The sequence below is a fragment of the Podarcis pityusensis genome (assembly GCF_964106645.2).
Source record: "Podarcis pityusensis genome assembly, chromosome: 9".
NCBI classification, from domain to species: Eukaryota; Metazoa; Chordata; class Lepidosauria; order Squamata; family Lacertidae; genus Podarcis; species Podarcis pityusensis.
This window is the reverse complement of record NC_138034.1, coordinates 12,676,793-12,700,095: the sequence shown is the minus strand read 5'-3', so window position 1 is coordinate 12,700,095 and position 23,303 is coordinate 12,676,793. Positions and strand designations below refer to the sequence as shown.

General features: G+C 45.7%; 1 protein-coding gene across 16 annotated transcripts in view; it reads right to left on the bottom strand.

Annotated features, from left to right (window-relative positions):
* Positions 1-22,049, bottom strand: part of LOC308484930 (uncharacterized protein) — a 183,609-nt gene extending 161,560 nt beyond the window's left edge. For 6 of the 16 annotated variants that reach the window (XR_013990175.1, XR_013990176.1, XR_013990177.1 and 3 more), the window contains exons 1-4: positions 20,514-22,049; positions 19,671-19,725; positions 18,155-18,265; positions 17,948-18,052 (exon numbers count right to left, since the gene is read on the bottom strand). Coding sequence is in view for 2 of the 16 variants with exons in the window: in XM_081020221.1 (XP_080876347.1) it covers positions 18,041-18,052; positions 18,155-18,265; positions 19,671-19,725; positions 20,514-20,563 (228 nt within the window). In the remaining 14 variants the exon portion in view is untranslated. Of the gene's footprint in view, positions 1-15,382; positions 15,431-16,411; positions 16,645-17,742; positions 18,053-18,154; positions 18,266-19,670; positions 19,726-20,513 lie in introns of those variants that run through there. The other 10 variants (XR_013990183.1, XM_081020220.1, XR_013990178.1 and 7 more) reach the window with 8 other exon arrangements.
* Positions 22,050-23,303: the final 1,254 nt, after the last annotated feature.

The window sequence follows — 23,303 nt, the reverse complement described above, 5'->3', positions numbered from 1 at the left end:
GGAATCAGAAAGTCAGGGAAGACCTCAGCACAGCAGTGTGCTGTCTGCATGGTAATGCAATTGGAGACCATAACATGTTGTAATGAGTGCTAATGAAATCGTGTATGGAGAGCCTGAGAGTGAGGCACGAAGGAAGAATGATAAAAGGGATTCTAAGAGGAGCTCATATCACATGTAGAGAATGATCAATCAGATAAGGGCTGCTCAAGTTAAGCAAGACAGAGAGAGGTGAGTCCCTAATGAAAGCTCAGTTTGTCTAACAAGATATGATGATTAATAATGACAAGCATGGCTGAAGTATCCACTGCTAATAAACAGGCCTCACCAGGGGCAAAGGAACACCAAGTTATGAGGCCATAGGTGGAGCAGCCAAAACACTCTCCGCAGCCCAAGACGGATGGCTAGGAAGGTATGCATTGGCCACAGGAAACATATGACATGTCACTGGTGACCTTAGCTACAAAATTTTGGAACTTGGGAAGCAAGCCTACAACTAAAAGCAGAGAAAAGAGAGAGATGTAGTTTGTTTTACAGGACACCCTATTATTGTTTAGCTAATGGGATGTGCTTTGTTATCTTGATGAATGTAAGCTTTGCTTGGGAAGCCCAGAAGCCAGACCTGAACACAATACAACAGTATCTCCTTTGGAGCTTACCATCCTCACTGTTGGTCAATTGTAGCTGTACATGGCAGAATAAGCATGAGGTATCTTGTGCACACCAATGGCTGGTTTTGTCACATTTGAGTTGAGTTCCATGACATGCCCCTTTCCCCTTTCATTCGTTCATCCGAAGCCTGGGGAGGAGCTAGGGCCAGGCCACGACCCCAGCGGGAACCCAGGGGGTGCTCGAATCGATCCACATTGGTGGGGCTTCCCCTACCAGTGGTTTACCTTTACCAGACTCCCTGTAAAGCGGGGCAGGAGTCAGATATAGTCTGTGGATACCAATGCCTAAGCCAATACCGCTCACATTCTGTAACCAATAAAGTTGTGGCCTAAATTTTGCCCATTAACATTAACCTAAAATTCTGTGTCCTTGTGTCTTTATTCTCATGGGGGTGCTTGGGGCTTTGACACACAACTAGTAAACCTAATGCCTTGTATTCATTTGTTTGTTTGTCCATTTAGGAGTATTTATACCCAACCTACTAATTGAAGATCTTGAGCTTCTTACTATATATATATATCTACACACACAGTAATAACCATAAATAAATAAGAATAAAAATGTGCACCCCACCACTGAGGCCATTCCATTGTAGCTATCCAACCTCCCAAAATTTCAAAACCTCTCGTGATGGTTTGACCCCTTTCCGTTTTAACTGTACAAATTCTACAAACACCCTCCATATCGCCTCAAAATCATTTCTCCTGCATATTCCCTGTCTTACCTTAATGACACATGTTAATTTATCATTAATAGGTATATCCCACACATCTTTATACCATTGTTCCATTTTAGATTCTGCTTGCCCCTTCCACTTCCTAGCTTCCTAGGTATAATAATTTGTGGAGCTGTCAATAAATTTGTGAGCAAGTTCTTCATAGCCTGTGAACCTTCCACCCCATTGTAAATTGATAATAATGCTTCCGTCACACCGTGACGGAAACCAGAGCTCACGAAAATGCTGTTTACCTTCCCACCACAAAGGTGAAGGGGAGTGACGAGAGGAAGGGGCTTCACTAATCTCAGATGAATTAAATTGTAATTTTAGAAGCTGAACAAAAGTTGTGCCCAAGACTGGCATCTGCCTCTCTCTTGTACTCTGCAATTTGGAAGCTATTTGTATACTCAACATTAGCATTGAACATAGTAAGATGCTTCAGTAGAATCTAATACTGAACAGTATTCAACAGCTGGCAGGCATTTGTAGTCAATATATTAAAGTACAAATTAGCAAGTCTGTATAGATTATATTCATCATTCAAATATAAGCATTCAAAACATGTTTTGAATGTTGGCGGCTAATTTTGATTCTGGAATCTGAAACTTTGTTAGCGGTTGCAGTTTTCAAAATGATGCAAAATGTTATTTTGCATCTGCCATTCAGCTAGAGTCTAAAAAAGTAAAGGTAAAGGACTCCTGACAGTTAAGTCCAGTCGCAGACGACTTTGAGGTTGTGGCGCTCATCTCGCTTTACAGGCTGAGGGAGCCGGCATTTGTCCGCAGATGGTTTTTCCAAGTCATGTGGCCAGCATGACTAAGCTACTTCTGGTGCAATGGAACACCGAAACCAGAGCAGCGCATGGAAACGCCATTTACCTTCTTGCCGGAGAGGTACCTATTTATCTATGTTAAGTGGTGGGTTGACATAGCAGCCGGCACAGCGATTTCTTCAAGTAGCTCTTTATTATGGTAAGCTGGAATAGAACTAACTGCGAACAGCTCAGCCGGCCTGTATTTATAGGCAGCCGGCTGTCAACATTGTAACCACAACAGCCCAGAGTTCCCGCCTAAAATAACTGCCGCGGACCTGAGTGAAAACTATCTACAGACCTGAGTGAAAACTATATACAGTATCCCCCTGTTGGCCCAGGGTGAAACTACACTACATAACACCCCTCCCCACCGAGATAAGGCGTTAGTTACAATCGTAATGGTTTCCTTATATACAGCACTACGCGTAATGGTTCAATTAAGCACAAAAGCATATCGGTTACATTTCCCATACTTAGACCAACAGTGATACCTGTCCAACAACATAGTCCTTTAAATAAGTTGGGCGCTTGGAAACTCTGCCAGACCGCCGGGGACTGGTAGCCAAGTCCGGAGGGCCACACAGTTCTCGCTGAGGCTGTGGTGCGACCCTAGGTGGCGTTGGAACCAACTCCCCTGGATCCGCTGCTGTGGGTGGAGCCTCCGCAAGTGGAGTGGTCTGAGTCTGTTCTGAAACGGCTTGGTTCGGCTCCACGCTGGCAGTTTGTGAGGGAGGTGTAGGTGGGGCCTCGCCATCTGTACGTGTCTCTTCTGGAGCCGCAAGCGCAGTTGGGGGCACCTCGGTAGTGTCCAAGTCCCCAACCCTGCGCCTAAGCTGGTCTATGTGCCGTCGCCACAAGCGTCCGTCTTCGAGTGCCACCTGGTACGAGCGAGGTCCAGTGACTCCCACTACTGTGGCTGGCACCCAAGGGATGTCCCCCACATAGTTCCGGGCAAAGACCTGGTTTCCTGGGACAAATGACCGTGGTGCGTTGGCACAGCCTGGGGGTTCAGCCACGGCAAAGTCTGGGTGTAGCCGGTCGAGCGGTGACCTGAGGCGGCGGCCCATAAGCAGTTCAGCAGGACTCCTCCCTGTGGCCGCATGAGGGGTGATGTGTTGCACGAACAAGTATTCGGCGACCCGCTCATGCCAGTCTCTCCGGTCCAGGCGCGCCAGTGCCTCTTTTGTCGAGCGCACCATTCTTTCCGCTTGCCCGTTGCTGGATGGATGAAAAGGTGCCGTTAGGGCATGGCGGATGCCCAGTCCCAAAAGATACCGCTCAAACGTGCCTGACGTGAACTGCGGTCCGTTGTCAGAGACAAGGACATCAGGACACCCATGCGTTGCAAACAGGCCTCGCAGCACCCGGATGACAGCTTCGGTAGTGGTGGAGGGCATCAGGGCGACCTCCAGCCATTTGGAATAGGCGTCCACCACTACCATAAAGGTCCGGCCGTGAAAGGGGCCAGCCAGATCGATGTGCACCCTCGACCAGGGTGTCTTTGGCGTCTCCCAGGTGTGTCCCTTAGCTGCCGGTGGTGCAGGCCTCGACTCCTGGCACGCTTGACAGGCGGACACCCAGGCAGTGATGGCATCGTCCATATTAGGCCACCAGACGTAACACCGAGCCAACGCCTTCATTTTGACAATTCCCGGGTGGCCAACGTGCAGAGCCTCCAGGACGCGCTGACGGAGTCCCTGGGGAATCACGACGCGGTCTCCCCACAGCAGGCAGCCACGATGAGCTGAGAGTTCATGTTGTCTGGTTGCGAAGGGCTGGAACTCCGATGCAAAAGGCCCTTGTGGCCACCCCCTCCACACCCAGTTGAGCACCCGGCTGATGGTGCGATCCTGGGCAGATGCGGAGGCCACAGTGGCAGCCGATACAGGCGCTGCCGGAAGATCCTCAATCAGAAGGAGCGATGAAGCTGGAGCCGGGTCTTCCACAAATGCTGGAAGAGGGCAACGGCTGAGGGCGTCGGCATGGCCCATCGATTTCCCCGGGCGATGGATGAGCCGGTAGTGGTAGGCAGCCAGGAAAACAGTCCATCGCAGCATGCGTGGTGAGAGGACCGGTGGAGTTGGACGATCACCGGCGAGGAGGCCCAGGAGTGGCTTGTGGTCAGTGATGAGGTCAAAAGTCCTGCCATAGAGGTATTCATGGAACCTCTTCACTCCAGCCACAAGTGCCAATGCCTCCTTGTCGAGCTGGCTGTAATTCCGTTCCGTCGGAGATAGTGTCCTGGAAAAGTAGGCGAGCGGTGCTTCTCTTCCATCTGGAAAACGGTGACTAAGGACAGCACCGATGCCAAAAGGTGAGGCGTCGCAGGCAAGGACCAGCGGCCTGGATTCACTGTACTGTACCAGCACACTGTCTGAAGAAAGGAGAGCCTTGACCGCGTTGAAGGCCGCCGTCTCCCGATGACCCCAGGCCCAAGGCGTCTTAGTGCTAAGGAGTCGGTGAAGAGGCTCAGCCACTGTGGCTTTGTGGGGCAGGAACATGTTATAAAAGTTCAGCAGCCCCAGGAATGCCTGCAACTCCGTTTTGTTCTTTGGGGTGGGGGCCTGCTGGATAGCGCGGATCTTGGATGTGGTTGGATGAAGACCGGAGGCATCGATAAGATAGCCCAGGAACTCTACCTGTGGAACGGCGATCTGGCACTTCTCCCTCTTTACCTTGAGCCCGGCCTCCTGGAACCTGGTCAGCACGGCACGGAGGCGCTCGAACAGCTGCTGGTGTGAGTCTGCAGACACCAAGACGTCATCAAAATATGGTACCACGCCCGGAAGCCCTTGCAGGAGACGCTCCATAAGGCTTTGGAAGATGCCAGGAGCCACACTCACCCCGAACTGCAACCGGCGGCAACGGAAAGCCCCCCGGTGGGTGACGATCGTCTGGGCTTCAGCAGTGGCATCATCGACTGGCAGTTGTTGATAGGCTTGGGCAAGGTCCAGCTTAGCGAAGACCTTACCCTCACCCAGGGAATGCAGCAGGTGTTGGACAACAGGAACCGGATAAGCGTGCTGCTGAAGTGCCTTGTTGATCGTGCACTTGTAGTCAGCGCAGATTCTCACCGACCCATCTGGCTTGACAGGCGTGACGATGGGGGTTTCCCACTTTGCGTGGTCAACCGGCTCCAAAACTCCTTGGGCGATCAGTTTGTCCAGTTGTTCATCCACCTTAGCCTTGAGAGCAAAGGGAACCCGGCGTGGCTTTAGCTTGATGGGGGCGACTTGTGGATCAAGGCTAAAGGAGATGGGCGTACCTGTATATTGGCCCAAGGTGCCGTCAAAAACCTCGGCAAAGTCTTTGACCAGACCCTCAGTCTCTGCGTTAGAGATGCAGTTGATGCCGGTGACTTCCAGGCCGAGGGCATCAAACCAGTCTAGCCCTAGGAGGCTTGGCCGCTGACCTTCGACCACCACCAACCGGAGCAGGCCCGAAAAATCCTTGAAGGCGATCCGGAACCGGCCAACGCCTACCACGGGAATGTTGTTTCCCTGGTAGTCTCTCAGGTGTACGCGGTGAGAGTCGAGTTGCCTTTTGGACACTCTGGGTACCAGTCTTTTGATGGTGCTCCATGACACGATGGACAGGGCAGACCCGGTGTCGATCTCCATGTCACATGGAGCTCCTTCAATGAGCACCGTGACGTTCAGCTTGCGTCGCGTAGGCGAGTCGGTTTGGCCAATCGTGGTTCCAGACGGGCAGCGGCAGTTGGTGAGAGCGAAACAACTTTCCTTGGCAGACTGGAGTGAAGACTTGGACTTGCGAATCGATGAAGGGGGGGTGTCAGACGGAGCCGATCGGCAGACCTTAGCGATGTGGCCCCTTCTGGAACACTTCCTACAGATGGCGTCTCTGAATCGACACCTGGCACGGGAATGGTTGCCTCCGCAGCCAGCACATTCCGGTTGGCCCTTGGACTTCTGTTGGAACTTCCTGCGCTCCCGCTTTGTCTGGTGCACGTCATCGTCTTCACTGGAGGATGCCTCCTCACTGCTGGCCTTTTCATGATGCACCGGAACTGGCTCCCTAGCAAGACGCGGGCTGCTGGACTTGCGGATCTCCTGGGCGGAGCGTTCAGCAGCTTCTGAGGCCACAGCCTCCTCAATGGCTTTCTGTAGCGTGAGGTCTGGCTTGGCTAGGAGGCGCCGTTGCAGATGGATGTCCCGGACCCCGCAGACAATTCGATCCATCAGGGCATCGTCTAAGTCTCGGAACTCACAGTGCATTGCAGCCTGTCGCAGGGCGGTGGTGTAGTTGTTGATTGACTCCCCCTCTGCCTGGTTCCGAAGGTAGAACGCATGGCGGGCAGCAATCTTGGACGGCTTTGGTGCGTAGTGGTTGCGGAGCTTCTCTTGGATCGTGTCCCATGGTGTTGCCTGGACTGCTTCAGGCGCAACCAACGCTCGGGCCGTCTCAAACACCTCAGGCCCACAGAGGCTGAGGAATAGGCCCCGCTTCCGCTCCTGTGATACTTCTGTCAGCTCGTTGGCTTGGAGGTAGCAGTCGAACCGAGCGAGGTAGGAGTCCCATGATTCAGAGGCTGGCGCAAACGGCGGTAGAGGCACAAGTGAAGCCATGATTCCGATGCCGGCGTGAAGGGCGATGGATGGAACACAGTGCTCTAGCCAGAACAGTCAGCTCTGAATTGGTTCTGCCCAGTGATTTCGCTCAGTGATTTCGCTCTGTGATTCAGCTCAGTGATTCAGCTCAGTTCAGAGGCTGGCCGCATCTGGCTGTGCTCTGATGTCCATCAATCCCACCCTCGTCGCCAGTGTTAAGTGGTGGGTTGACATAGCAGCCGGCACAGCGATTTCTTCAAGTAGCTCTTTATTATGGTAAGCTGGAATAGAACTAACTGCGAACAGCTCAGCCGGCCTGTATTTATAGGCAGCCGGCTGTCAACATTGTAACCACAACAGCCCAGAGTTCCCGCCTAAAATAACTGCCGCGGACCTGAGTGAAAACTATCTACAGACCTGAGTGAAAACTATATACAGTATCCCCCTGTTGGCCCAGGGTGAAACTACACTACATAACAATCTACTTGCAGTTTTGGGCGTGCTTTCAAACTGCTAGGTTGGCAGGAGCTGGGACCGAGCAACAGGAGCTCACCCCGTCGTGGGGATTCGAACTGCTGACCTTCTGTTCGGCAAGCCCAAGATGCTCAGTGGTTTAGACCACAGTGCCACCTGCGTCCCCCAGCTAGAGTTGAAGGGTGCCTAAATTTCCCATTTGAGTTCAAAGTTGTTAACTCCAATTGCTTAAGTTATACTTAATCTGACTGCTTCAGGTAAACCTCATTCTGTGCCAATAAGCACAGGGCACCTTTCCCCGGAAGCACTGGGACCCATAAAGGTAAAGGGACCCCTGACCGTTAGGTCCAGTTGCGGACAACGCTGGGGTTGCAGCACTCATCTCACTTTATTGACCGAGGGAGACAGTGTACAGCTTCTGGGTCATGTGGCCAGCATGACTAAGCCGCTTCTGGCAAACCAGAGCAGTACATGGAAATGCCATTTACCTTCCCGCTGGAGTGGTACCTATTTATCTACTTGCACTTTGACGTGCTTTTGAACTGCTAGGTTGGCAGGAGCAGAGACCGAGCAATGGGAGCTCGCCCCATCACGGGGATTCGCACCGCTGACCTTCTGATTGGCAAGCCCTAGGCTCTGACCACAGCACCACCAGCGTCCTCCCCCCCCCAGGGGCCCATAGATTGCAGCAAAATCTTATCTGTGCAATGGGTTCATGGGGAGAAGCTGCTCCATGAGCCCTTGCAAAAGTGAGGGGAAAGCTTAAAGAAGGCTGCTTCCCCTGGAACTCAGAGTCAGTTCGCCTCAAGAACTCCCCACTCACCCTTCCTTTGTTAGGTGAAAGGAGGAATGGCATTGGGCAGGACCAACATACTATAGCCCCACCATATGGAGCCTGAAGGGAGGACTGACACAGCACCCCCAAGCTTGGGTTGGGGTATGTGCCTGGTTTGAATCTGCTCCGTGGTCACCCAAGAAGACCTTTCGTGCTTGGCTTGTACCAAAGCAAGATTCAGCACTGACCGACTCCCATTGAACAGGTTTGCGGTGGTCCAAAGCCAGCAGACCCATTCCACCAATGTGGGTTTATGGAATCATGAACTGATCCTGGCTCCAATGCCATTCCAACACTTATTCTGCTTGCTGCTGTCAATAAAGATTTGGTCTGATTTCCTCCCATCACCATTGTACAGTCCGGTTATTTGCTGTTCTCGTGGGTCACATAATGCCTGGGGAAATCATTTCTAGTAACAACAGCATTCCCAATCAATGGAAGTTTTTGCCATGAGTAGAAAAGAGTTTATTAAACCTTAATGGCAATAGAGTTTCCATATACAGTGGTACCTCGGGTTACAGACACCTTGGGTTACAGGCACCTCAGGTTACAGAAACTTCAGGTTAGAGACTCTGCTAACCCAGAAGTAGTACCTCGGGTTGAGAACTTTACCTCAGGATGAGAACACAAATTGTGTGGTGGCAGCAGGAGGCCCCATTAGCTAAAGTGGTACCTCAGGTTAAGAACAGTTTCTGGTTAAGAATGGACCTCTGGAACGAATTAAGTTCTTAACCAGAGGTACCACTGTAGTATAAGCTAATATCCATTTTACTGTGGTGTGATAGCTACTGATCTGGCAGTAAATTACTAATGATGCAATCCTATATATTTCTACTTCGAATTAAACAGAGCTCAATGGGACTTACTACAGGTTATTGTATAAAGAATTTCACCATCTGGATTCTATCCAACTAAGTTTTACTCAGAGTAGATATGCTGAAAATAACAGACATAAGCCCAGAATTGTGAATACCTGGAATATATTTGGATTTATAACTTTTTGTGTGCACTTTCAATAAGCAAAATGCGAAAACATTAGCAAAAAGAAACAGTTAAATCACCAGTGATGTGTGACAACCCACACTTACGCATGATGGCTGTACATTACATTTTCATTACACCCCAAAAGGAGAGGCATGCAACTAACTCATTGAAATAATGCAAGCAAATGAAAATAGAGAGAAGTATTCTGGTAGATGAATGAAAGATAACAGAAACTTGCAAAACAAATACAGACAAGTATAGGAGAATGTTGTTGAGTATCTTTTTCCCCTCAAGTAATTAGATTAAAATAAAATCAACTTTCATTAACTGTTTATAGGAATGGCAATAAGAAACAAACAGATTCAGAGAATTCCAACACAAGCTGTGCAGTGAAATATTTGTTAATAAGCCATTTATCAATAGGTCTCACCTAATCCATCAAGCAACCCATTTACTTGTTTAATTACTTGATGGTGAAATGGCTTCATAGCTGTCAGAATATTTCATTTTCGGGGGGTGGGGGGAGGTAAATTTTGGTGTTCAGTTTTTTTCCCCCATTTGTGGGTGGTGAAGCATGCATTGTGATGTTGGGCAAATTTCAGGTGTCATAAATTCAAAGATGGTAACTCATCAGTCCACATGCATCCAGAGTTTCTGGTGGTAGGGGCTAGAAGAATCTTATAAACACACAATGAATTTTCCTCACCCCTCCAAAATAATAATAATAATCTCCCACACCCATATTCATGGGGGATTTCTCTCTCCGTCTCCTCAAAAACTGAGCCTATTTAAAGTTAGGAGAGTGTGTACTTATCATGCAAGTTGTGCTTCGCTTCAGTGATGAAACTATTTATTTAAGATTCAAATGGTCTTTAAAAAAATAAAGGAAAGATGCAGATGGGCATGCAACATTTGTCTACTCGTACAGCTGCTCACCTCCATTAACATGACAGAATTCAAACTGCCCTACTTCATAAATCAATTATTCATCTTGCTCAATAACTTGCCTCGGGGTGCAGCCAATCCTGGGGCTTCAGAGATAGCCTTGCCACAGGCCAATGGTAAGAGGTCATGACCTAGAGAACCAGCTTCTCATTTGTTGCATATAATCCACACTTCTTTCCTCCAGAGAGCTTTCGTGTGGAGATCTAATATAAGCGTTCAAAAAAGGAAAATGGCAACAGCTTTTCCAAGCAGCACATTCGTTGCTCTTGGGCTGGTTGTGTAGCTCCAAGAAGTGGTCTTGTAACCCATTTCATTATTCTGCACCTAACCCAACTCCCAATGGTTCAGGCAAAACCTGTTACCATCACCTCCTCCTTTTTTGGAAGACAATGTTCCAGGGATAAAACCTGGGTTTTATTTTATTTTTTTGCATGCAAAGCATTTGCTCTAGCCATGCCTCCATCATAGAATGGGAGTTGGGTTGGCCCATGCAATTGAGAACAGCTTGCATCCAACTGTGGAGAACCTAGAGACAGGGGAGAAATTCAACCAAGTTTGCATTTAGAGAGGAATCCTATCAAATTCTCACTTTCCAAAACAATATGATAATTGAAAAGCAACCATCCTTTGAAATTTGCACTTATTTGAATTTTGAAATGCAGTTCTCCAACCAACCAATGTTTACAAAAATGCATACATTACAGGACAGTGTGTGTAAATGAATATACTGGTGAAAATAACATGCCCAAATGCATTGTATTAGGAAAAACTGCAACTATGTGCCTCTAACTTGAAACCACATATAAAAATGTGTTCATTAAGAGAAAATTGCACTAAAAGCTGAAGAATGTGCATGATAGATAGACAGACAGATAGATAGAACGGCAAATCATTGCAGAAATACAGTGGTGAATTGCACAGTTTAACTGTGGAACGTTATAGAAACAGCCTGGGATGTAAGGCATAAGGTAAAGGTAAAGGGACCCCTGACCATTAGGTCCAGTCATGGCCGACTCTGGGGTTGCGGTGCTCATCTCGCTTTATTAGCCAAGGGAGCCGGCGTCCAGCTTCTGGGTCATGTAGCCAGCATGACTATGCCGCTTCTGGCGAACCAGAGCAGCGCACGGAAACACCGTTTACCTTCCCGCCAGAGCGGTACCTATTTATCTACTTGCACTTTGATGTGCTTTCGAACTGCTAGGTTGGCAGGAGCAGGGACCGAGCAACGGGAGCTCACCCTGTCATGGGGATTCGAATCACTGACCTTCTGATCGGCAAGTCCTAGGCTCTGTGGTTTAACCCACAGCACCACCCACTTCCCTATGGGATGTAAGGCATAGCTCAGCCAAATGTGAAGTTTTGCTTTAAGGAAGTTGCAACTCAACATTAACCAGCTCTCCTCTTACCCTAGTGAGGCCCAACTCTGTTTACATTATCATACATTTGCCCTCATCTCTGTTCACAATATACTGATGTTGGGTGGTGTGTGTGTGTTTGTGTACTTAAGAGAAGACATAAACTTAAAACTGGAGTGTCAAGTCAAGAGCAACAGAAAGATGCATATAGAAGGGCACCTTGCCCTGTTGTCTCCAGGGAGACAATTTTGGTTTCTCTCAATTGCCCAATATTCACATTTTTTTGCAAAAAGTTTTCAATTAGAAATAATTGTGCCTTGGATTAACCTATGATGTTGCCACTGCAGTGGGAAAATTCAGAGAAGATTTCAATGGGGGGGCCTGCGTTTTCATTCATATCTTGTTTCAGAAAGTGCAAATGATATGAATTCACCCTCATATGCATACCCAATCTAATTTATCCTCTATTACGGCAAGCAAATACAGGGACGTGGGTGGCGCTGTGGTCTAAACCCCTGAGCCTCTTGGGCTTGCCAATCAGAAGGTCGGCGGTTCAAATCCCTGCAACGGGATGAGCTCCCATTGCTCTGTCCCAGCTCCTGAGAACCTAGCAGTTTGAAAGCATGTCAGTGCAAGTAGATAAATACGTACCGCTCCGGTGGGAAGGTAAATGGTGTTTCCGTGTGCTGCTCTGGTTTTGGTGTTCTGTTGCACCAGAAGCGGCTTAGTCATGCTGGCCACATGACCCAGAAAAACCATCTGCAGACAAACGCTTGCTCTCTTGGCCTGTAAAGTGAGATGAGGGCCGCAAACCCAGAGTCGTTTGCAACTGGACTTAACTGTCAGGGGTCCTTTACCTTACCTTTTTTTTACTGCAAGCAAAACAATATTGTTTACAGATACGTTTACTCAGAAGTAAGTGCTGTTGGGTCCTATTTCCAAGTGAGTATAGTTAGGATTGTAGCATTCTTATTCTTGTTATTGTTTCTAAGTTTGCTTCTAGGTTTTCTTGCTAAATAAAAAAAAGACCACCACCAAGTATGGAATACTCTGACTGAAGTTTGTTGGGGGTAATTAGCAATGGCACTAACCAAATACTTGCCCTAGTTAAGAAACACTTCTTGTTCCTCATTAACCAAATTACTTTCAGGTCATACATCACATCCTTGACAATAATGCCATTTCCATGCTTAATTGCTTAAATAAATGTGTAATTAATGTCTAGTAACGGGATTACAGCTGTCTGGAAACAATGTCGCAACAACTTGCAACCATTACTTTTCTATAGCTGACTGCATCCCTCCCTCTCCCCGCCCTAAGACACATACATATTACTTAATTAAAAATGGAAATGTCTAATTTAATAACATCCTGTGGGGAGTTCAGAAATGTTTCCATTAACAACAACAACAAAAGTCTAAAGCATTGCTTTACGGACCATTTAGGAAAAGGATAATATTTAGCATACAGCCATAAATTGATGCTAAACTATGATCAAAACCTGCTCACCAAACAATTAGTGCAATTTCTAAATTGCTGTGATCTGTTTACAAGTAAGTCACAATAAATGCAGAGAGAAACCACTGCTTCACAAATCTAAAGAGTTGTGAATTGGAGGGGACCAGATTGACAAATAAATAAGTAAAAATAGAGAATGGGAGAAAAGAGGACAGAGAGGCTTCCCCTGGAAAAAAGGCCCTTCTTAGACATAAGAAAGGGGAAAGATTATTCCTCCTTCCCATTCAACGCTAAACAAATACTTGGACTAGAATAAAGGGAAGTAGGTGGAGGAATTTGACCCTGGGACATATGGGATTTGGGTGAACCACTACCCTAGAGGGCAGCAGAAAGCCAGTGTGGTGTAGTGGTTAAGAGCGATAGTCTCGTAATCTGGTGAACCGGGTTCACGTCTCTGCTCCTCCACATGCAGCTGCTGGGTGACCTTGGGCTAGTCACACTTCTCTGAAGTCTCTCAGCCTCACTCACCTCACAGAGTGCTTGTTGTGGGGGAGGAAGGGAAAGGAGAATGTTAGCCGCTTTGAGACTCCTTTGGGTAGTGATAAAGCAGGATATCAAATCCAAACTCTTCTTCATCAGAAAGACAGAGAACAGGCCCACTCAAGCCCAGTTGATCAAGGCAGTTGGCGTGATATGGTTCCAGTCTCCTCACTCAGGCAGAAGGAGGGACAGGAAGGATAAAGATCAGGATAGAGATCTGCTGATCTAGTAAGATTTAAGAAACCCACCAGCTGAACAGATTCCATTGAGCGTTTGGACCCTCCAGTGCAGGCATAGGCAAACTTGGCCCTCCAGATGTTTTGGGACTACAACTCCCATCTTCCCTGTCCACTGGTCCTGTTATCTAGGGATGATGGGAGTTGTAGTCCCTAAATATCTGGAGGACTGAGTTTGCCTATGCCTGCTCCAGTGACTAGAAAAGAACTGCCATGGTACGCCTCCATCAGCATGACCAGACACCTTTATCTGCCCCAGCTGCAACAAAACTGTCTCTCTTGTATCTCTCTCTACAGCCACAGCAGGCACTTCAACTTTCAAATGGTTAGACTTCAGCCCAAAAGGTCTACTCTTTCATGGTGTCCTGACACAGATAGATGCCAACCACAAGGTGGTGATACAAGAACTAGGAGACAATATAATCTTCCACATTGACCAAAAAGCTTTCCAGGAGGAAAAGGAATGAGATATGGGGACACACAAAAGAACCATTTCCTTCCCTAGATTAATCTGTTCCAGATAGTTATATAAACTACACTGAAGTGCAAAGGGAAAAAACTCTGGTACATTATATTTTAAAGAATCAACAATGTTGTGGGGAAAAATAATGAATACAAAGAATAATGAAATACAGGTGCATACACACATAACTTTATTTGTATGTCGTAAACAATAAATAAAGCATTTAAAAATGCATAACCAAATGCAACAATTTCCACATAAATCACAGGATAGAGAAAACAAACAGCAACAACAGCAACCCGCCCCCCCCAAAAAAGCCAGAAAACCCAAACAACACCCCAGGCCAAGAATCTGTTCAACAGCCTTAGCTTTTGTAGTTGGAGTCAGTCTGGGCCCAGTCCTCCCAGGCCAGGTGGACAAAAGCCCACAAGGCAGGGAGCAGGACTCACAGCCAAGATAGCAATAGCCAAAGTAAATATTAATACAGGTTTTGAATTATCCAAGGGACAATTGCTAGATCAAGGTATACCCAGTTCAGCATTTTAATCTGCATTATTTTATGTTTATTAATATGCTGCTTTCAAAAATAGAAGATACTTCCCAAAGAGGCTCATAAAAACATTTCTCCACTGTCCAATGGGCAGCTTCCAAGTTGAAAAACATCTTCATGTATGCGACAACGGCTGCGAGAGTTCTGGTAGCACAAGGATGGAAGACTGAAGAAATCCCAACTAAAGAATCATGGCAAGAAAAACTGATGGCCTATGCAGAACTGGCAAAACTGACATATAAGCTACGGGACAAGGATAACTGTGACTTTAAGGATGAATGGGAACCTTTTACAAAGTATCTGAAGATGCAACAAAGCGAACTGGACTCCTTGGCAGGTTTTGAATAAACATTCACAATTTTTTTTTTTACTGATAATAATCAGCTAAACAGTTTGAGGATCTATACAACTTTGTAACGTGCAGAAAACAACATTATTAGAGAAACCAAAGACTGGAACTGAGGGAAGTTGGGGGGTGGGGTGGGGGTGGGGGGTTCTGTGTTGGAGGTGGGGAGGTGGGAGGGAGGAAAAATGGGGGGGAATAAGGATGATATGTTTTTGGATAATATGTCTTGTTATAATTTTGAATAATAATAAAAAAATGTATCAAAATTCATCTCAGCCCACTTGAATGTCCAATAACATTAAGCAATTCTGCCCAGCTATAAGCAGGTTTCTTTTTTTAAAAAATGGAATGGGTCTTGTTTCCTGAAACTAAAAAGTTACATCATTTACACACACAAAGCACACATACACTCACCCATTCATTCCTGATCCTCTCACATGTTTCCTTCAACCTTCCAGTCGCCACACTTAAGAATCTACGCAAGTCAACAAAACCAAGAAAACTCATTTTCTTGCCCTCCTTCTGCATCCCACCCCTCATGACAGAAAGTCACACAGGAATCGTACCTAAAACAAACCCCAAACCAACTGACAGAACTAACTGGCAGCTGTATATGTGCTCAGGGGGGAAAGATTAGAAGCAAGGTTTAGGATGTCTGCAGTTAAAATTCAGTTCACTCTGTCAGCCAGGGTGTGCTCCAAAAATACACAATGTCAAAACACAAGCAGTTACAAAGAACAACAAAAACAACTCGGGAACTGTAGCTTGTAAGAGTGCTGGGATCTGTGAACTAAAGTTCCCAGGATCCTTTGGGGTGAGGTCATGTACTTTAAACGTATGGTGTGTCTATCAGCTCTCCGAAGTCAAGGGACATGTTTTGGGGTCCATTTCAGTATCTGGAACCAAGGCAAAGAATGAGATGTGGGTAGATTAGATTGGAGGAACTCTTAAGGGTATGTGGTTGAGATAAACTAGCATCATGACCTGGCAGGAGAGATGTTATGCTAGATTAGGAGACCCTGGCGGTCCAGATCTGCCCTGTGGGTCGCAGGTTCTACACTATGGTTTTATTTTATTCCCACGTCTAATTGAGTATTTATGTGTGTGTTACTGTTAGTGTGCTAAACTCTGTGAATTTCCCAGCAGTACTCTGAGTTTGCAGTGGGAAATAGCATAATAATTCTGATATTTACCAGAAAATTGCAAGAACAGATAAATGCCTTTTCCCCAGTTACCAAATGCCTTAATACTTTTCATGATTTACAAACTGTAATAGCAGTTAATAAGGAAAGTTGGAACAACGAACCACTTGTAAAAGTAAGAAGAATATTAACGTTTCAGAAGAGTAATGTATTCTACTTCAATTTGTCCTTCAACTACGGTAAATTTTTGAGTTTCAAAACCGCTAGCGATTTCTGTTGTAGCTGCTGTCCATCACTAGTAAAAGGAAATCAACAGGTCAGGTTGAGCCCGAATAAGAGAAAGAGAGAGTGACTGTGCTGACTTTCAGTTTATTTAGCTTGTCTGTTTGCTAAAGAGACTAACATGTGGGAAGGTTTGCTTGGAGCCCAAAGCCCACTTAAATGGTTGACATGGGTTTTTTCCTTGGAAAGAGTAATTGTTTGCTTGAATGCATGTGACAGAAGAAAATGGTTTCCTAAGGACACAAATTGTGATGGAGAAAGCTTCCTGGAAATATATTACAAGTAAAAAGAGATCTTATTAGATTTAATCATTGGCAGAAAAATTAACAATAGGTTCTCCCTCTACACAAATAATAATGCTGGACCCAACAATCCTATGCATTCAGTGGGGTTAATAATAATAATAATAATAATAATAATAATAATAATAATAAATTATTTATACCCCGCCCATCTGGCTGGGTTTCCCCAGCCACTCTGGGTGGCTTCCAACAGAATATTAAAATACAAAAACCTATTAACCATTAAAAGCTTCCCTGAACAGGGCTGCCTTCAGATGTCTTCTAAAAGTCTGGTAGTTGTTTTTCTCTTTGACATCTGGTGGGAGGGCGTTCCACAGGGTGGGTGCCACTACTGAGAAGGCCCTCTGCCTGGTTCCCTGTAACTTGGCTTCTTGCAGCGAGGGAACCGCCAGAAGGCCCTCGGCACTGGACCTCAGTGTCTGGGCAGAACAACAGGCGTGGAGACGCCCCTTCAGGTACACTGGACCGAGGCCGTTTAGGGCTTTAAAGGTCAACACCACCACTTTGAATTGTGCTCGGAAATGTACTGGGAGCCAGTGTAGGTCTTTCAAGACTGGTGCTATATGGTCTCGGCGGCGGCTCCCAGTCACCAGTCTAGCTGCCGCATTCTGGATTAGTTGTAGTTTCTGGATCACCTTCAAAGGTAGCCCCACATAGAGTGCATTGCAGTAGTCCAAGCGAAAGATAACTAGAGCATGCACCACTCTGGCGAGACAGTCTGCAGGCAGGTAGGGTCTCAGCCTGCATACCAGATGGAGCTGGTAGACAGCTGCCCTGGACACAAAGTTGACCTGCGCCTCCATGGACAGCTGTGAGTCCAGAATGACTCCCAGGCTGCACACCTGGTCCTTCAGGGGGCACAGTTGCCCCATTCAGGACCAGGGAGTCCTCCACACCCAACCGCCTCCTGTCCTCCAAAAACAGTACTTCTGTCTTGTCAGGATTCAACCTCAATCTGTACTTTCCACAAATTCTTGGATTTAATCTTGGTATTAAATACATAGGGTAGGTTCTGGCGAGAACAGTCAGAGCACAAATTAAATCAAGAGGAAGGAAGAGAATAAGCAAGAAAGGGATAAAATGTATTCGTTCTTTAGCTGTAGTTTGCTGGCAATGGAAGTGGGGTTAGTGCTTAATTCATAAGGTAGGTAGGTTCTGGATTTTTAAAATCTTTGTGAAGAACTGTCACCCAGCAAGTTCTGCTTCTGAATTATAAGTGCAGTGATTGCTCAGCAGTGAGGAAAAAGCACCCTGCAATATACTCACAAGTACTTCTTATTATTTCTACTTAAGAAGTCTGGATTCATTGGCTTATCTTGAGCTAGCTAGTCATTCATTGTTGAGCCTTGGCTTCCTCAGCTATAGAACCTTCTGAATAGTACAAATGTAATTATAATATAATATAATATAATATAATATAATATAATATAATATAAATTTGTGGATTATATGTTCCACTCGCTGGATCATCACCTTGTCGTGGTGAGTGGGCTTGCATGTTCCTATGACCCTTGTGAGCGAAGCCATCGGGAATCTCATACTCCCAGCAGGGTCACCCAAGGCGGTAAGGTCAAAGGGAAGGAGCTAGACAAAGAATGATCCAAGAAGTCTTCAATGGCAGAACAGGCGGATGATAACAAGCGGTATGTCCCCACTGTGGAAGGACGTGTGGATCCAGAATTGGCCTCCACAGTCACTTACAAACTCACTGTTAAAACCATGTCTATGGAAGACAATCTTACTTGGCTACGAGTGATCGACAAAGAAAGAAGAACCCTGTCATCTGCCAGCATTAACCTTTAATTTCTAATTTTCTACTTCTGGTACATTAGAGTCTGCTTTGTGTTGGCCCCGTGGTTCTCCTGATAGCTATGCAACTGGGTTGCTTCATTCTACCCTTAGCTTCATCCACTCATTTGCAGGAGTTTTCATCCCTGCTTTCATCTGAGAAATGTCAGAAGGGAGGGCTTTGTATAATGGAAATGGCATATTGCAGCGCACGCCAACTGCATTAATTGCACCCTTTTGCATGTTATCATCCTTACTGAATGCTGATTGTGTCGCTGAAAAAATCTTTAAAACGAAACAACAGCTCTGCATTATGCTGATGCAGCCCAGTGTGTCAGCGATCGGAGAGGGAATGGAAACATTGCATAAGATCTATAAGGAGAACTATTACACATCCTGCTCTTTGAACACAAAAGAGGCAAAAAAAAGTTCCATAAGACGTACAGTTGTTATAACATCAATACGTGAGTCACTTTATAGAGCAGCAAAATAATATATAGGTTTCAGCCTCAAGGAATCCAGATTTGAACTAGGAAAAGGGGAAGGGGGAAGGGTGATAAGAGATAAATGCAAGCGATAAGAAATAAATTGCTGGGTTTCTTGCCAGTTGCAGATGATAAGTAAAGCTGCAACCCTAGTCCCATTTATTTGGATGTAAATTCATTAAATGCAGTAAGACTTGCTTCTGATTAAATGTGGTTAGGATTGCAGCCTAAACAATTAAACGAAGGGCTTCATGGTTTTTGATGTTGAGGAAAAAATGAGGAGCAACATCATATAGGTGTTCTGGGAGACACTCTCACATACAAACACATACACACACACCACATTGATATTAGACATTTACATTTCCAGCTCATTGCAAACCAAGCACTATAACAAAGTATCGAGAATAGCTATCACAGCAAATTTGCTCCAGCACTACCATTTCTGGTTTGTACATATTGATTTAGAGTGCATGAAAGGTGAACTACATCAAATGATACGCGAGGAATAAATTATTCATTATAAAAATTTGACAAACATGTGTAAAAATAAATAATGCATGGCAATTTATGGCAACACAGTTGAACTTAATTTATTCAAAAACTTGACTCTATAATCTTGCATGAATTTTAATATGCCCTTCTATGCCTTTGTATCATATGGAACAAAGTGACTGCGAATCTTACATCTTCTGGAAAATAAGCATTGAACTTACTTTGAGTCTCTCCTGTTCGTTAGTGCTATGATACTGAAATCTGGCAATCAATGACCTAAAAAAAAAAGATAGAAAAGTAATAGCACTTGGACATGAGATTTTAAGAACACTTCCCTGAGTATCCCATGAAATTATTACCCAATATAATTTGCTGCAATAATATTTTTGTATGACCATAACACCCTATATAGCTAAGGCTTGTCACATTTTAGAAAAATCCTTCTTTCTACCCCATTCTGCATAATCTCAGAGATCCACTGAGGACATTATCTTACTCATCCTATACAGGTGAAACTCAGAAAATTAGAATATCGTGGAAAAGTTCATTTATTTCAGTAATTCAACTTAAAAGGTGAGACTAATATATGAGATAGACTCATGACATGCAAAGCGAGATATGTCAAGCCTTTATTTGTTATAATTGTGATGATCATGGCGTACAGCTGATGAAAACCTCAAATTAACAATCTCAGAAAATTAGAATATTAAATGAAACCAGCAAAACAAGGATTGCAAATAGACCAATATTGGACCTCTGAGAAGTAGAAGCATGCATATGTACTCAGTGCTTGATTTGGGCCCCTTTTGCATCAATTACTGCCTTAATGCGGCGTGGCATGGATGCTATCAGCCTGTGGCACTGCTGAGGTGCTATGGAAGACCAGGATGCTTCAATAGCAGCCTTCAGCTCTTCTACATTGCTCAGTCTCATGTCTCTCATCTGTCTCTTGGCAATGCCCCATAGATTCTCTATGGGGTTCAGGTCAGGCGAGTTTGCTGGCCAATCAAGCACAATAATCCCATGTTCAACTTCTGCATATCCAGCTGGCCCTGGCTACCTACCCCAACTTTCCCTGAACCTTGTACTGAGGTTTCTCCCTTCTTCCAGCCATCTCCCACTAGCAACTGTCTCTTTCTCCTCAGCCACCCTGCCCATTTGTGACATCACAGGAAGTTTGTAGCCCACGGCAATTGCTTAGGGAAGCATCTGCACAGCCTCCCATCCTGGTACTGGAAAGGGGAATGTCATGAACGTTACTTAGATGTATTTAGAAATACCTTGATTTAGAAGTAGAAGATGGTTTGCTTAAGCTCTGCTGTCCCCTTCATTGCTGCTTTTGGGGAAAGCCTCGTCAGCTTGTGACATCCATGAAAGGCAAACACAGATACGATGAGGGGAATGGTCCTCGTTCAACAGTTATCATCCAGCCACCTCCACTGGCCAGCCTGCCAACCTCTGCTGGCTTCCACCCATGAATATCCAGTGGTTCATTCACCCAGAGCCTGAAGGGCAGCCTACACCGCTATCTGAACATGCAATTCCCAGGCCTACCGTGTCTGGTGGGTGACCTATGTCCACACTCTCCATTGATACTTACCCCAGCATCAACCCACAAATATCCACACAGCTTTTGTCAATGGCCTTCTGAAGGTGAATTTCAACCAGCTTACGTGCACAAACTTCAGCCTCCTTCATCCCGGGCTTCCACAGCTTCTGCCAGGTGCATTGCCAGCTTCCAACCATGGATATCTGCCGCTTTCAAGCCACAGTCCTGCTCAGCAGGTACACTTGCCTTCTCATTGCTCTACAGCATCTCATTGACAGATGATGGCCTCCTTCCATTTGCCACTTCACCTCCATGCGGAAGGAGATCACCAAGTACTGAATAACACAACTGTTGTCCACTGTGTCCTTTTCAAGCTTCCCCTTGGGCTGCTTTTGTATATCCACTGAGCTGTCATGTACTTATGTGACATCACAGGGCGTCCACAGCCAATGACAGCAGCTGGAGAGGCATCATCATCACCACCTCCTCAGGTCTCACAATGGTGAGTGCAGCTCAGCAGCCCTTTGCTAATTTGCTATGTACAGCTCACTCCTTATCTGTAATGGCATCAGAGAAAGCCATGCCATAAATCCACCTTCCCATTTTGATTCTCTGGCATCCCATCTGCATAACCTAGCAATTCCAAAATATAGACAGGCTTTTACTCTGGCAAGATTGAATGTATTGCCCTCGGCTGCACTTGAGGGACGATTCCAACAGATTCCACACGAAAAACGCTTATATCCCTGTGGAGAAGGCAGTACCGAATCGGTGGCGCATGCCCTTCTGGCTTGCACTCTTTATAAAGACTTGAGGAATGAGATGATCACCCCTCTTTTATTGTCCATTCCGGATTGCCCAACCACTGCCACAGTGTCCTTTCTCTTGGAAGATCAAGATGAGCAGGTGACAGCAAAGGTTGCAAGGTTTTTAGCTGGGGCAATCAGAATAAGATCCACCATTTGGCTCCTGATTCAGGACCCTAAACTGTGTTTTATATAATCAACTTTTTATTTCTGTTCTGTGTATATTGCAATGTTCTTTTGTTGCTTTGGCCTATGGCTGACGCAAATAAAGTTTCATTTGTTCTCTGTTTGACAGAAAGGGTTTCTGGAGACAACTCAAATCAGCTATAACTATGCTTTTCAGAAATATATTAGAACTATATATTAGAGAATAGCTGAGAAGGCATATGTTATGGATCACCTGGGCTGCTTCCAACAGAATATTAAAAACACGATAAAGCATCAAACATTAAAAACTTCCCTAAACAGGGCCGTTTTATAAAAGTCAGATAGTTGTTTATTTCCTTGACACCTGATGGGTGTTCCACATGGCGGGTGCCACTACCAAGAAGGCCCTCTGCCTGGTTGCCTGCAACCTCACTTCTTGCAGTGAGGGAACCACCAGAGCTGGACCTCAGTGCATCATTGCAATGTTCTTTTGTTGCTTTGGCCTATGGCTGACGCAAATAAAGTTTCATTTGTTCTCTGTTTGACAGAAAGGGTTTCTGGAAACAACTCAAATCAGCTATAACTATGCTTTTCAGAAATATATTAGAACTATATATTAGAGAATAGCTGAGAAGACATATGTTATGGATCACTGGCTGAATGATGGGGGTGGGAGATTCAGGATAGATATGACAGGACTTCTTCACATGTAGGCAGGTAAACTATGCAATTTGCTACAATAAAATGGGCTGGTTATTAACCTGTACAGCTTTAAGAGGTAATTAGATAAATTTTTCCCAGTAGTGATGTATGGAAGTGTTAGCTGGACCATCTTCGGCTGATCGCCGAAGAATTGATGCTTTTGAATTATGGTGGTGGAGGAGACTCTTGAGAGTCCCATGGACTGCAAGAAGATCAAACCTATCCATTCTGAAGGAAATCAGCCCTGAGTACTCACTGGAAGGACAGATCGTGAAGCTGAGGCTCCAATACTTTGGCCACCTCATGAGAAGAGAAGACTACCTGGAGAAGAGAAGATCTCCCTGATGCTGGGAAAGATGGAGGGCACAAGGAGAAGGGGACGACAGAGGACAAGATGGTTGGACAGTGTTCTCAAAGCTACCAGCATGAGTTTGACCAAACTGCAGGAGGCAGTGGAAGACAGGAGTGCCTGGTGTGCTCTGGTCCATGGGGTCACGAAGAGTTGGACACAACTAAACAACTAAACAACAACAGATAAATTCATAAGGGATAGGTTTGCCTCTGTAAACCTGTTTTGGGGGGTCACAAGCAAGAGAGTGCCATTGCATCCATGTCCTGCTTCCAGGCTTCCCTTAGGCTTCTGGGTGGCC